This window comes from Watersipora subatra, chromosome 1 (genome assembly GCF_963576615.1).
Source record: "Watersipora subatra chromosome 1, tzWatSuba1.1, whole genome shotgun sequence".
Lineage (NCBI taxonomy): Eukaryota > Metazoa > Bryozoa > Gymnolaemata > Cheilostomatida > Watersiporidae > Watersipora > Watersipora subatra.
The window spans coordinates 28,354,201-28,368,690 of record NC_088708.1 but is presented as its reverse complement, the minus strand read 5'-3'; the positions used below and the strand labels follow the sequence as shown (position 1 = coordinate 28,368,690).

Sequence of the window (14,490 nt, the reverse complement as noted above, 5' to 3'; positions counted from 1 at the left end):
CTACAGACTGCTACTGTCACAAGTGTTGCTGACAGATTTGGGCAGGTACCGTGTATTGAAGAAGAACAGTGTTCACTTGATCCTTCGCCAACATATCATCCGCTTTGGAGTCTGTCGCTTGTATCAGCATTTCGTTGACTGCATTATTAGTTGACTGCCGTAACTGTACTGGCATCTTAGTATCCTGCTCATGGTTGGTGTAGATCTGGTAAGCATAGCTTAGGAAATACACAGGGCAGTTAAGAATGGTTAAAGGTAGAATTATGAGAATCATGTTTTTTAAAGCACTACTTGCGCAGCTTTATTGTTAACATTTTTTTAGTGAGAAGCAAAGCACCCAAATTTTAATAAGGGGTCGAGTCAGGAGCCTTTGGAAGTCACCGACAAAACACAAAAGTGCAGAATCTATGGCTAATGTTAAGCGCAGATGTGCACGGTGCTTGACCACTGTTTGTCATTGAACTGAGAGCCAAAAACATTTAGTCATAACTAGGAGTAAGCGCTGCCATGCCAGGGTTTCCTTCATTTTCAGATAGTTCTCAAATTGGTGCTAAAGTCGCTAATTTTCAAGAACCAGACATACATGTAGGTGTGAAACAAAATATTTTTTGCAAATATCTTTTATGTGTGGGAAGTTAGGATAGAATGACCAAAAAATGTGGAAACGCACAACATTTATGCAGACTAACGCACGCACACATGCGCGCACGCACACATACACACAGTGGGACTTATTAATATTGATATTAAATATGCAAACAATGGCCAAAGTGTTATTATTAATTACGCACATTTAGTCGATTTCATCAATATTCCACTAATGTTCAGATGTACTATAATTATATTTGCTTTTTTATAACTTTATACAGAGTAAATATTAATATTTTGTCCAATTTAACTTTTATACAAATAGCCCATTTATTAAACTGATTTATTTGACCAGTTAAAATTAAAATAAATTACACTAATTAATTAGCTTAAAAAGCAATACAGATATTACATATCATATCAGCAAAAATTAGATATGAAATATGACTGATATTTTTGGTAACTATTTTCACATGTTTATGCATTCATAGCCTTTGCTCAGAGCTATCCATTAAACTGATGAGTCCATCGAGGTGCAACTCAAATAATGGCTTTCTCAAGACTGCTTCTTGCAAGGTATAATATTAACACTGGCAATGCCGTAAGCATTTCAGCCTTGACATGTACAGCTAGCAACTCACCCCATCAATTGAATAAAGAGTTTGTCTTCTGTCAACGATCGACAACTTCTTTTGGTTTTGGGGCTTCACTTCATCTTCTGACTCTTCCGTTTTAGGATTTATAAAGTAGGTACTTATGTTGAGTTTCTTAAGATAGTCATTGTTCAAGTTAAGGTTTGGTTCCAAGTCTATTTCTCTAGTTAGTGACATCTTAGTCGCTTCAGATATGTGAACTCTTCTATAAGAGGTAAAAAAAGTCTATTTCTCTAGTAAGTGATATGTTAGTCGCTTTAGATACCTATGTGAATTTTTTATAAAAGCTTAAAAAGGATCAGCCTCTTTCTCTAGTTAGAGTAGCGTCTTAGTTGCTCTAGATATGTGCTCTAGAACTTTTTTATAAAAGGTAAAAAGACACTTTTACAGGTACAAGTTTATACTAATTAATATGCATTTTTAGAAGAAAAATCACAGACCAGTTGGTTTTACCAGGTTAATGAAGTAGGGCAGCAGGAATGCAGTCCTATTAAATATATAAAATTATTGACGTTTATTTAGTAACTTTGATCTAAACTTCCTACCAGATTACATCGAGAAAAGCAGTCAGTAGATGAGACGAAAATAAAAATTACATCTATGCAGTTATTATTTGTGATAACTTGTGGGTACGGTTTATGCTGACTGGCAGAGTTGGTAATTTGTAGTTAATTTCAGATGCTGCAATTTATGCTGAATAAAAAATGCTGAATAAAAAATGCTGAATAAAAAATGCTGAAATTTACGCTCAATTAGAGATGTCAGGATGTACGCTGACTGACGGCGATTACAAGTTTTACTAACTGGTGTGAAATTAAAATCATGTTTTGGCAGCGTATTAAACTTAAAAACTATGCAGTATAGTAGACGTAACAATGACTTTGACGGATATTTGATTTGGATTCGTATCAAAAAAATAATAAAATCAGCCAAATTTCTTTACAAAATGTTGAAAAACTGCTGCCTTTTCTAAATAGATCAAACTATGCTGACAACAGGAGCAAACATCAAGCTATTTATGGTACAAAACATGAGGATTATGAAGCTGTTGATGATGTAAATAGTTTGCTCAAGTTATCAAACCTCTGTCTAGTTTAAGGCTTATTATAATAACTTTCCCAACTGATGTTGTGCGCTGGACTTATATATGGGATAAGATAGATAATGGTTGGCATTTTAGAGAGATTAATGCAAAAACTAAGCGGGACAACGTATGCATCGATGTTGAGGATGAAAGATTATACAACCACATGAAAATCTACATTGACATGCTTTTAGAAGATGTAATCTAAAATTGTTTTTGCTTAACTATGACTACGCAAAAAAAGCTGTGAGAAACTTTTGTAAAGATGTTTACATACAAGGTCATGCGAAGCCATTATTAATTGGTTTTTTACAGTATGTGACCAATATAAAATATATATATATATAAAATGCAGGGTGAACTTTCAGCTTAACCTAAAAGTTGATTTTAAACTTTTCACAAAAAATAGACAAAAGTCAGTGTCAATTAGCTTTTCATAATAAGTAATATGCGTTTTGAGTTATCTATTTATAATACACTAGAAATTCCCCTAGAAATTACACTAGAAAAATACACTAGAAATTTATATTATAAAATAACTATACATATGTTGTTATTTAATAAAACTAGAAATTCTCCTGTCATACAGCCCACGACCAAAGTGATATTGGAAAAAAAAGGGTACTGATGGTTGAGAAATGCAATATTAGCAGTCAAATGGCACTGCAGTGCAATAGGATAACTGCAATGGTAGCTGTAATGTACTGGGTGTGGGTATTATTATATACAACAAATAGCGATAATGAAAGGAAAAGATTATGTTTATATCTCTCCCCTGCAATAGGAGAATTGCAATATTGGCCAATATTAGAAGTAAAATGCACTGATATTATTAGAATAACCAATATTATTAATATAGTAATAATATAAAACTAATGCACAATTTTGTTTACATTTCAAAACGTCATAGCTAACAATATCAAGGAGTTGGGATATTTATATAGATTTTTAGAAAATCTGTACTACGTAGTCATCGTTCTGTAGTCATCCAAACTTATAATTAATTATTGTAATAATTTCATAAGAGCCGTTAGAAAAAATATCACCGTCATTCCTTTTACTTACACTGCCTTGGACATCAGTTAGAATTCCAAAGTACTGAAAAGTTTCCAAAATGTCAGTTACTTTGAAATCGGCAAAAATGAAACGATTTCAGTACTCCTACGTTAATTACAGAAACCTTCGGCAATGCTATAGACTGGTGAAATGTGCACGTTATTTTTTTCGTGAAATGCGCACGACTTAATCGTTCTAGTCTCTGTCGCTCGGCGTTTTAATTTTCGGTCTTAACTTTGATAAAAGTCAGGATTAGCAAGTTTTAATAACGATTTTCGGCCAAATAAATCTGTCTATTTATGTATAATCCGATCAGATGGGTTAGTTTTAGGAATTTGCGGTAACCTTTCAAAGGCTTGTTAACATTTTTAAATAGGTTTATATGCGTTTTGTATCATTATTATACTTAAACGACTTTACAGAAAAATAGTTAAATTTGTTGATAAGGTTTTGTTACAAGGGTTTGATGACGGCCGTTAACGGATAATTTTTCGGGAGTTGTGTGCGCATGTACATTTATCATAAATCTCCCAAACCAATCACTTCGCTCATGTTTGGTCGTGGGATAATAAATTATTAGTATTACTAATATTATACAGTTTTAATACTTCGGTATGTTTAAACCTCACTATTTTAATTTAATTGTTATAATGGTGAATCGTAATTTGAGTAGTTTGTTTAAAATAGGCAACATACAGTACATATTCTCCTGCCTGTCCTACATTAGAATGCTCATGTATAAAAAGGAATTGTGTAAAAGTTTTACCCTTTTTCTCCACTAGATTCCATAACGTTTGCAGTGTTAACATCATCTGAGTAGACGTCAAATTGCCACTTCTTGAGGCCAAGCACTCCTCCAAATACTGAGCCTGTGTGCACTCCTATACGCATGTCAAGGCATTCCACATTCTGCTGTTCTCTCACCAGTCTGCATTGATTACAGTGTAACATAATAATTTATGACTTTAGCACTTGCATCATTAGCAAACCTATTATGCAATCACAGGCTATAACTAAAACTCTTTAAAAAGATTTATTTGTAGTATTTGTTGAAGATTAGTAGTTTAGTGCCTCTGATAATAGGTCAGGGTCAAACTCTACTGACGGTGGCAGTAAAGTTATCTGTTCTTAAATTCTCAACTCGACCAAACAGGCAATTAGCCTGGTTTCTTTAGAAATAATCTGTCAAAAAAGGCAAAAAAACAAAATAGCAATAAACACTGATATGCCTACAGCAAGTTTGGTACATGTACGCAATGCGTTAATAGCTAATATAAGATTCACTGCGTCATATATTTGCCCATTCTTTTTTCTTCCCATCAAAAAGAAATGCATTAATCACTTGTGTTTTGCCTGATTGTGACTCAATAAACACAGATATGGCATAATTATATGTGCTTGACCAAATTGTCCTGCCCATACTGACAAACTTTAGACAGCTTATCTTGCAATATGTTCTTGTCACACCTCTTCGTTTACATGCGGCGCGATGCATCACATTTCCCATGCTCAAGAGAAGAATGATGCTCAGCAACAATCAAGTGCACTACGCTTGTCAACTGTTGAATGCGTAGTTATTGCTGTTAAGCCGCCATTACAGTCTCTAATATCAATATTCAACTAAGAGATTACTGAAAGCGCGTTCAGATAACATGTGGAAGCAGACGATTTCAAAATGACGATCTATCACTAATAATAGCCATTAGTCGTACGGGTCTATTCCGGTTAAACTCCAACCACTTGCGACATAGAGTGATGAGCCACTCGCACGTCAAACAACAAGAGAATATTTGGCCCTTTGGTATTGCTTCCTTGTTGATTCTTCACAGAAAGAGGGTGAATGAGTAATAATGACGGCGATGACTTATGATTTGACACCTGTCACTCAGTGCTGAGCAGGTGACAAACATGGTTTAAGCTGGAGAAGTGTTTAAGAACTTCAAATATAGGCTAATTCCTTTCTAATTTTGCTACCATATTTAGACATACCTATGTTGAAATTAGTTTTCAGTTCAGGAATAAACTTATATGTCTATGGTCACAGACACAGCGAGTTCATCGAATTGTTAGTTTTAGATTAATGGCTATCCAGTGTGACTATCTACATTTACAGGAAGTGACAAGTTTTGCTAAGGCTGACAGAATTTCCTTTAATAAAAAATTGTTTCTTTTAAATTAGTTAGAATAATAGAAATAATAACATACTAATATTAACAGAAGAATAAATTATGCAGGACTTCCACGTTTATACCAACCAGGACTAGCTACAGGTATAGTCGTTAGCAAGGTAACACTTACTTTTTTTAGTTTGAGGTTTTGAGGATTGCCATGTGAAAGAGCAATCTGTATAACCAGAAAATAAAGTTTAATACTAACGATAAACTGGTCAATCGCTTAATGTTTCAAACTATCTGATGAAAATACAGAATATAGGTTTGAGTGACGGTTTAGACTAGTGGAAATGAAACGTCATGCATGAGACTGCTTGACTGAAGATAATATTCCTAGAAAAGTACAGACTATTCTAGATTAGAGGAAGCAAATATGGGCTATTGCAAAATCAATTATACATTTTACGTCACAAGGATGTGAAACTGCCACAGCTGGGTGATACAATTTGCTCATGTACATAGAATATGGTGAAAAGGAAGAAAGACAGAAGTGTTAATAGCCAATCAGTACAGGAGGTCATGCGAGCTAGTCAAGTAGTACTCATCTCTGAGCTTGATAAATGCATTGAACAAAGAAGAATAATGCTAAAATAATATGAAACATGAAAACAAATATTCAAGTTCGCTGTTAAACCTCTAACGAATAAACAAGGAATAACAATGTCTGAGAAATGCAAGCTATTATTAGCTATTTATGGTGGTTTATTAAATATTTACTATAATAAGAGCCGTGTTTGTCCTTCTATCTGCCCGAAGGGAAAAAAGATTGTTTCACACAGAATTTGAACTCATAACTTTCAGCATAGCATCCCAGCACTTTATCATCTGCACCAATTGACTAATCACTAGCATTCCAGAACAATTACACCTACATGTATAGTTAATACACCTAATGATTTTTTACAGTGTACAGCACTGCTGGGGTACCAGTAATAATTATAATCATAAGAATGGAGTAAATTTAAATACTAATAACTAACATAAAGTGAAGTCTCACAGAGTGACTAACAAAAGAAAAAATCCCACATTTCACATTTTAACGATTGTAATAAACTGACAGGAGGGCAGTACAGGAAACGATTTTACTTTGTGCCAGTATTAGTACGTTGGCCCAACTTAAAGCGGTATAAAATAAGTTTGGTAAAAGGTGGAATGATCAGCAAAATTGGATCAGCAAAGAAATTGTGGTACCGGAGTATTCAAATCGATGATGTGACTCAAGCCTGTGTACCATACGTAATTAAAAAAGATAAAGACCTGGCCATTGCTGTATCAGTCGATAGAAAAGCAAGCAACAAGGAAAAGAGAATAGAACATAAATAAAGATTTGGGGAGGGAACAGAGGCGACTGTGTTAAACTTCTGTAAAGGTGGTACCAAGGCAGTATGATTGCTAGCACTTGCTAGCACTTGCTAGCACTTGCTAGAACTTGCTAGCACTTGCTAGCACTTGCTAGTACTTGCTAGCACTTGGTGCAGTAGGGGATGTGAAGATAAACTGAATTAATTAGGCATTAAAAAGAGATTTCGCTTGTACAATGTACTACTAGCCAGAATACTAAGAAAAGGTCTGGAATTCACTGGTTAGTTGTTTTAGTCCAATTCCAAGTACTAGCAATGCATAAAGTTGTGTATACAAACAACAATAATACTAATAATAATAATTAATGCTATTATTATAGCTACTGAGCAAAGCCAAAGGCTAGGTATAATATCAGACTACACCAAAGAGTTTGGAGTCACAGCACTTTGGAGATAGTGAGACTCGGTAAAGATTTAGAGACAACTGCACAATGAATTGAAAATATCTTGGTCACTAGTATTACATGTATTAGTATTACTAGTACATTGGCAGTCCAGTGTGCCATGGTCACTAGTATTACACGTATTAGTATTACTAGTACCATGGTAGACCAGTGTGCCATGGTACTAGTATTACACGTATTAGTATTACTAGTACCATGGCAGTCCAGTGTGCCATGGTCACTAGTATTACACGTATTAGTATTACTAGTACATTGGCAGTCCAGTGTGCCATGGTACTAGTATTACATGTATTAGTATTACTAGTACCATGGCAGTCCAGTGTGCCATGGTCACTAGTATTACACGTATTAGTATTACTAGTACCATGGCAGACCAGTGTGCCATGGTCACTAGTATTACACGTATTAGTATTACTGGTACCATGGCAGTCCAGTGTGCCATGGTCACTAGTATTACACGTATTAGTATTACTGGTACCATGGCAGTCCAGTGTGCCATGGTCACTAGTATTACACGTATTAGTATTACTAGTACCATGGCAGTCCAGTGTGCCATGGTACTAGTATTACACGTATTAGTATTACTAGTACCATGGCAGACCAGTGTGCCATGGTCACTAGTATTACACGTATTAGTATTACTAGTACCATGGCAGTCCAGTGTGCCATGGTCACTAGTATTACACGTATTAGTATTACTAGTACCATGGCAGTCCAGTGTGCCATGGTACTAGTATTACACGTATTAGTATTACTAGTACCATGGCAGACCAGTGTGCCATGGTCACTAGTATTACACGTATTAGTATTACTAGTACCATGGCAGACCAGTGTGCCATGGTACTAGTATTACATGTATTAGTATTACTAGTACCATGGCAGTCTAGTGTGCCGTGGTACTAGTATTACACGTATTAGTATTACTAGTACCATGGCAGTCTAGTGTGCCATGGTCACTAGTACTACACGTATTAGTATTACTAGTACCATGGCAGTCCAGTGTGCCATGAGAGATCGTCAGGTGTGCCAATAAAGCAGATAATCACTATCTGCACAATTATTCAACAATACCAGAAGGTGGTTGATTGCGGTAGATGTTATTATGTTTGCCTACAAAGCCGAGCGTTGTCAGTTTGAATACCATATGAAGCCATCTTGTTTGCTAACCTCTAACCATAGCTTTGAACAGACAGATCGACTGCGGCAGCTCTTATTATAGTAAACAGGACACTTTTATGTTAGTTTCTGAACACTGGCTAAATATGTTAGTATTTGGCCTCTCACTGAGTGGTTTAGAGTTGTATTATGATTTTTTTTATTATTATTATAAAATCAATAATACTAATGATTCTATTAGCAGTAGTAATCGTAACAGCATAATTTTTTTTAAATACACGAGTACACTAGCTACTATAAAAGTGATTATCTCAATACATCCTATTGCTAGTTATAAAGAGCACTCTATAGCAAACACACATTAAAAATACTTGTGTCTTCTGTTATGGGCAATTTGTAACTAGCTGAAACCTTTTACACAGTTGCAAAAAAGCTAAGTACAAATTCTATCCATAGGGGCGGGTAAACACCTTCTTACACCAATCATATCTGTGCGTTATACTTACATACCTTATTGCACCAATCATATCCATGCATTATACTTACATACCTTATTGCACCAATCATATCCATGCATTATACTTACATACCTTATTGCACCAATCATATCTGTGCGTTATACTTACATACTTTATTGCACTGATCATATCCATGCATTATACTTACATACCTTATTGCACCAATCATATCCATGCATTATACTTACATACCTTATTGCACTGATCATATTCAGACCCATCTCTACACAGTGGTCCGCATGGTCTGGTGTCTGCTCTGGCAGCCCACACACAGCCTCGTAACAGTCCCCTAGCAGCTTGATCCGTCTACATTTGTGCTTCTGCAGCATTTTAAATCATTTTATTTAAACTTGAATACAATTCTGTCAGGTTTAATATATAGCTTGACTAAGTACACGGTTTGAGTTTAAGAAACTTACTACAAGCGACATGGAGTTTTGCATAGCTGTAGTATAACTTGCTAGTATTGGCTTGCACCAAAATGTGTTTTTCTCAAATGTATAGTGTTAGTAGTAGAGTAGTTTTATAATAATATAGTTCTTCACAACTTTAAACAGTAAGTTCTCTCACTTTTTATTTGCATTTTAATGTGTCCAATTGGCAAAAGTTTACAAGTCGGTTAGTTTACTCAATCTGTCAATCTGTCAGTCTGTCAATCTGTCAGCCTGTCAGTTTGTCAGTCTGTCTGTCAGTCTGTCAATCTTTCAGTCTATCAATCTGTCAGCCTGTCAGTTTGTCAGTCTGTCAGTCTGTCTGTCAGTCTGGCAATCTGGCAATCTGTCATCCTGTCAGTCTGTCAGTCTGTCAGCCTGTCAGCCTGTCAGTCTGTCTGTCAGTCTGTCAGTCTGTCAGTCTGTCAGTCTGTCAGTCTGTCAGTCTGTCAGTCTGTCAGTCTGTCAGTCTGTCAGTCAGTCAGTCTGTCAGTCTGTCAGAAGACATTGCAAGATAACTTTTATTAAGTTTTGTGAGTTGAAAATGCACACCTATTACTTTCCCATGAATTACAAACGAAACCAAATGTTCACACAATTGAGGTACGAAAATGAAAACTATGATTGAGCCTTCTAGCACGCTAACATGGATATAAACCGTACCCTGAAATATAGTGACCAAACAATAGAAGTATTAGCTAACCGTACCCTGAAATATAGTGACCAAACAATAGAAGTATTAGCTAACCGTACCCTGAAATATAGTGCCTAAACAATAGAAGTACGTATTAACTAACCGTACCCTGAAATATAGTGACCAAACAATAGAAGTATTAGCTTCAAACACATTTTACGATGTCGGGTTTATTGATTATTTCTAACCTTAGTTGCATGTTTTGGTACTGTTTGTATAGTATGACATAGTATAACATCTCCGTGCTTAGTGCCCTTCTCGTCACATAGTTGCTAGATAACATAGATCAAGTTATCACTATTTTTAGACTCTTCAAGAGTGCTCCAGCCCTTGTATAAGCTACACTTTACCACCTTAACTTCCGACAGCCAGTGATCAACAAGCTGGCATAGAGCTGGTCACGCTACCTTACACAAACACCTGAGGCATGTTTAAAAACTCCTATCGATAGTATCAAGTGGTAGAGCTATATGTCATTAGATCGCTTGTGACACCAGACCGTGTGGTCAACAAACGCTGTTTCGAGTTTACTAGTAGTGAGCCCGGGAATGCCTGGGGTATTTTTCCTTTTCAATCCTGTCACCTGCATGTGGGTGTTTGAAAGGCTGGTTCTCAGGAACCAGCCATATGCATGTGAAGTTTAGACCAAACCAGTCAAAAATTGGGGCTAAACGCATGGCTTTACGCATAGTAACAGACAGGCACACGCACACAAAGACAAAGCAGTATTTATTAACATATATATACCATATACATAAATTATACCTAATTTCTCCTACATTTAGTCGCTATAGATATTGCTAGTATCGCTTAACTTCAACTTTTAGAAAGTTTGCAGTTTAGACACTAATTGGAATTAAAATTTTTAGAATCTATCCTGTCAAGAAAGGTAGATGTTGTTTTCTACTCAAAAGATGCATAATGCATAGCGTTTTGTTGTAAGCAGTTTACATTTTATGCAAAATTTTAATTAGGGTGCTTCAACTCAGAAAGACAGCAGTATATCTACCTAGAAGATGTATGGTGGTAGGGTGACACTTTTACAAGAACTGTATGAATATGACTCTGATATCACATTGATGTCAGACCTTCACTTTTTATGTTTAATCCATTGCGAGTCTTCAACATATAGCATGGGTTCCCAGCGAGGAAGAATGTTATTTGTGGAACAGCGGAGCCAGTCTTATTAAAGCAGTTTGACATGATACGCACAAAAACAACATATCAGATGTTTTAGTTAACTAGCTATACTGGCAAGCATTCCTTCCTTTTTGTACCATTCAAAGATATTGTCCAGTAGCGCTCAGGAGACTCTATTATATCTAATAATCACTGTAACTCAACACTGCGATTGTTAGATATGCCTTTCAATGAATCTGCAATGCAAGCTACTCTATAAAGCCCTAGCCTACTCACCTTAGCGAGTTTGTCAAAGTTAGCGAAGAGATCATTGAGCATGTTCACTAGATCCTTTGCAGTCAATTTTTGTCCGAGTGTAGTGAATCCACAGATGTCAGCGAATAAGATACTGCAAGTATGTATGTATGTATGCGTTACGAGCGCTTTAGACGATAGCTATAATATGCGTCACAGAGTAACAATCAGCAATTTAAATTATTCTATGTACCCTTTTTAATTTGACCAAAAAGGCTGTCTAATAAGATGTCTGCTTGCCATTACATTGTAGATCTGTATGCACAGTTTTGGAAATTTTGTTATAGCAAACTATACTTTAATCGCAAAATACTATAGCTCAGTGATGTCAACTTTTTTCGTACGCTCATTTTTACTTGCCTATAATGCAGACATTTGCTGCCACGTGTAAGCGGGAAGAGAAACCACGAGTAAGAACTAAATTTAAATTCTGATGTTTTCAGGTGATTTCAAATTGGAAAGTTTGCGACTAATGAATCAAAAAATCGTCACAGAAACAGTTAATATTAATGAAAAAATTGTTTTGTATTTCAGCATTACGTAAGTCATATCAGGTAATAACCTGCTGAAATGAGTAGAGCTGGAAAGATACAAGCAGATTTTTAATTATTCATTTCAACTCTTGCTGAACACATTTTTAAAGTTTTTTGCCTGTTTATACCAATCATCTATAACAAAAATAAATTATTTCGATCTATTTTCCTATAGGCCTAATGACTGTAGCTAGTAATTAGGGAGAGCTTTATGTACACACCTAACATGGGCATATCTTTGAAGATGAACAGTGTTGAAGTTACCTGGTTTCTCATCTTCCTTCAGAATATCATCCACGATGAACTTGGGTAAAACTGACAGAACTAGTCTCTCCTAAAGAACAGCAGAGTCATGAACCTAAAAGTGTTTCTCTCATCAAACAACAAGAAGATGATCGGATGTATGAATATAGTTTTTATTATTGCTATAGTTTTTTTAACAAATGAAAGTTATGCTAGTAACAAACACAGAATGATATTATATATATAAACTATTTTACTGACAATGATTTCATTTCAAACACAAATATTTTTCCAATTGCACGTATAACAATCATAAAACAAAAGAAAAACGGTAACAGCTAGCCACTAAAATCAAATAAATAGTGTTTACAATACCGTACCTCTTTCTGCTGAAAGCACGGATATTATAGGTGGAAGATTGTTAAAATAGCTAACAAAGATACTTTCAAAATAACTATTACAAGTTGTACGCAATTTATTCATATAACGTTAATTGAAATTAAAACCTGTAACTATCCTGTAAAAAATGAGGACACAAACCATGGAAACATAGGTAAACCGGGGGTAAACCATGGAATAACTTGAAACCTTTAATTGTCCAAAATAAACATTTAGCATAGGGTAGGTAAAATATGAAGATGCAAAGATATAGATACCGATATATGTATTATATAATTATGTCAGTGATGTCTATCAATGTCTAAGGCTTCAATTTCAACAACTGAAGCTTACCTCTTTGTAGATACTAAGGATTTTACAAAACACAGATTGACTGACAGGCATGTTTGCATTTACTGGGAGAGTTAAGTGACTCTTCTTTACGTCATCTAAGCAACATAAGCTTAGCTCACTCATTTTTATCTCCCTTATAAAGCTTTTCTTTGCAGAACAGTAGCAGGAAGTGTGTAGTATTGCTGATATCTGACCCTTTATGTTTCCTTCTAGTACTTATATCAATTTTATTATCTTTTCATCTTTATTGGGGGATTCTACACGTGCCCCTACTATGTGAACTGACACCGTGCCCCTACTATGTGAACTGACATCGTGCCCCTACTATGTGAACTGACACTGTCTCATACCAGTCTAGTATATATTGTCATGATACTACATATGTTATCATGATACTCATACTAGTTTACGAGGTTTAATGGGTCTTAGACACACTATTCAGGGATGGTCCGCAAGGGTACAAAAATACTTCTTACTACGAATTCAAAAAAAAATCACCCTAAATCAGTAATTGTTTAGAAGGGCTAAAAAATTGATTGTAACTCAAAGCCATGTTTTCAAATTTCGCAAACACTTATGTATCATCATGCATTTTTATGAGCCTATTTCGTAGATGTCGCTACCGAGACAACATCAAGCACTATCACGATAAAAGTTGCATCATTGTGTCTGTATCTATTTGGTAGCCTTTAGTTGTTCTTGGAAATCTATCAATCAGTCCAAATCTGAGTTCGTTGTTCTGGAGTTCATATACTAACTGTTTTTCCTGCCCAAACTTTTGCACTTTTCGACAGTTACTGGTATTTCTAGTACTATATATCTTTATACTTTCTCACTCAGGCTTGGAATGCTATCAAGTCGAGTTCACTGATAGAGTCAGCAGTTATTACAAGGAGCCTTGCTGTGATATATCTCATATGAACCGATAAGAAGCAATGAAAGCCATACTTTAAAGATAATAATATTGAACTCACAGAACAAAGGAGCAATGTTTCACTCTTGTTACATGGCCCGCTAGAGGGGAGCCTGAGTGGCAATTTTATGTAATTCTTTGCGCTGCCGAGCAGTTACTTACCTGATTTTGATTCTCTTTACATACTGCGTGGCGCGAAGAAATGCAAGTCCTAATCTCGAGGAATGCTTTTCGTTCTGTTCTTTCGACGAGGTAGTAGTTAAACACGCCCATCATCGTCAACGCCACCATCATCAGCACATCTAGTAGTAACTGCAAAAAAAATATTTTGATTTCCATTTGTGGATCACTACTTTATATATGTCGTGTTTTTTATCTTGTATGCGAGCTTTCTTTTCGTAAATAATTTTGTTTAGTATTTAGCCTGAGAAATCTGGTATTAATGTAATGCATAAGTTATTCGATGATCTAGTTTCACAAACAAGAGCACATTCTGAGAAAATCAGCGACGAATATGCAAATGAAGTTGCATATCTCTCAAACATATGCATAAGGTAAG

At 35.5% G+C, this 14,490-nt stretch overlaps 1 protein-coding gene across 1 annotated transcript in view; it reads right to left on the bottom strand.

Moving 5' to 3' along the window:
- The window catches only part of LOC137385797 (adenylate cyclase type 8-like), a 34,473-nt gene that overhangs the window by 6,641 nt on the left and 13,342 nt on the right, over positions 1–14,490 (bottom strand). The window contains exons 3-9 of the mRNA XM_068072365.1: positions 14,094–14,243; positions 12,265–12,377; positions 11,493–11,604; positions 9,144–9,271; positions 4,148–4,309; positions 1,230–1,446; positions 50–205 (exon numbers count right to left, since the gene is read on the bottom strand). Coding sequence (XP_067928466.1) covers positions 50–205; positions 1,230–1,446; positions 4,148–4,309; positions 9,144–9,271; positions 11,493–11,604; positions 12,265–12,377; positions 14,094–14,243 — 1,038 coding nt within the window. The remainder of the gene's footprint in view (positions 1–49; positions 206–1,229; positions 1,447–4,147; positions 4,310–9,143; positions 9,272–11,492; positions 11,605–12,264; positions 12,378–14,093; positions 14,244–14,490) is intronic.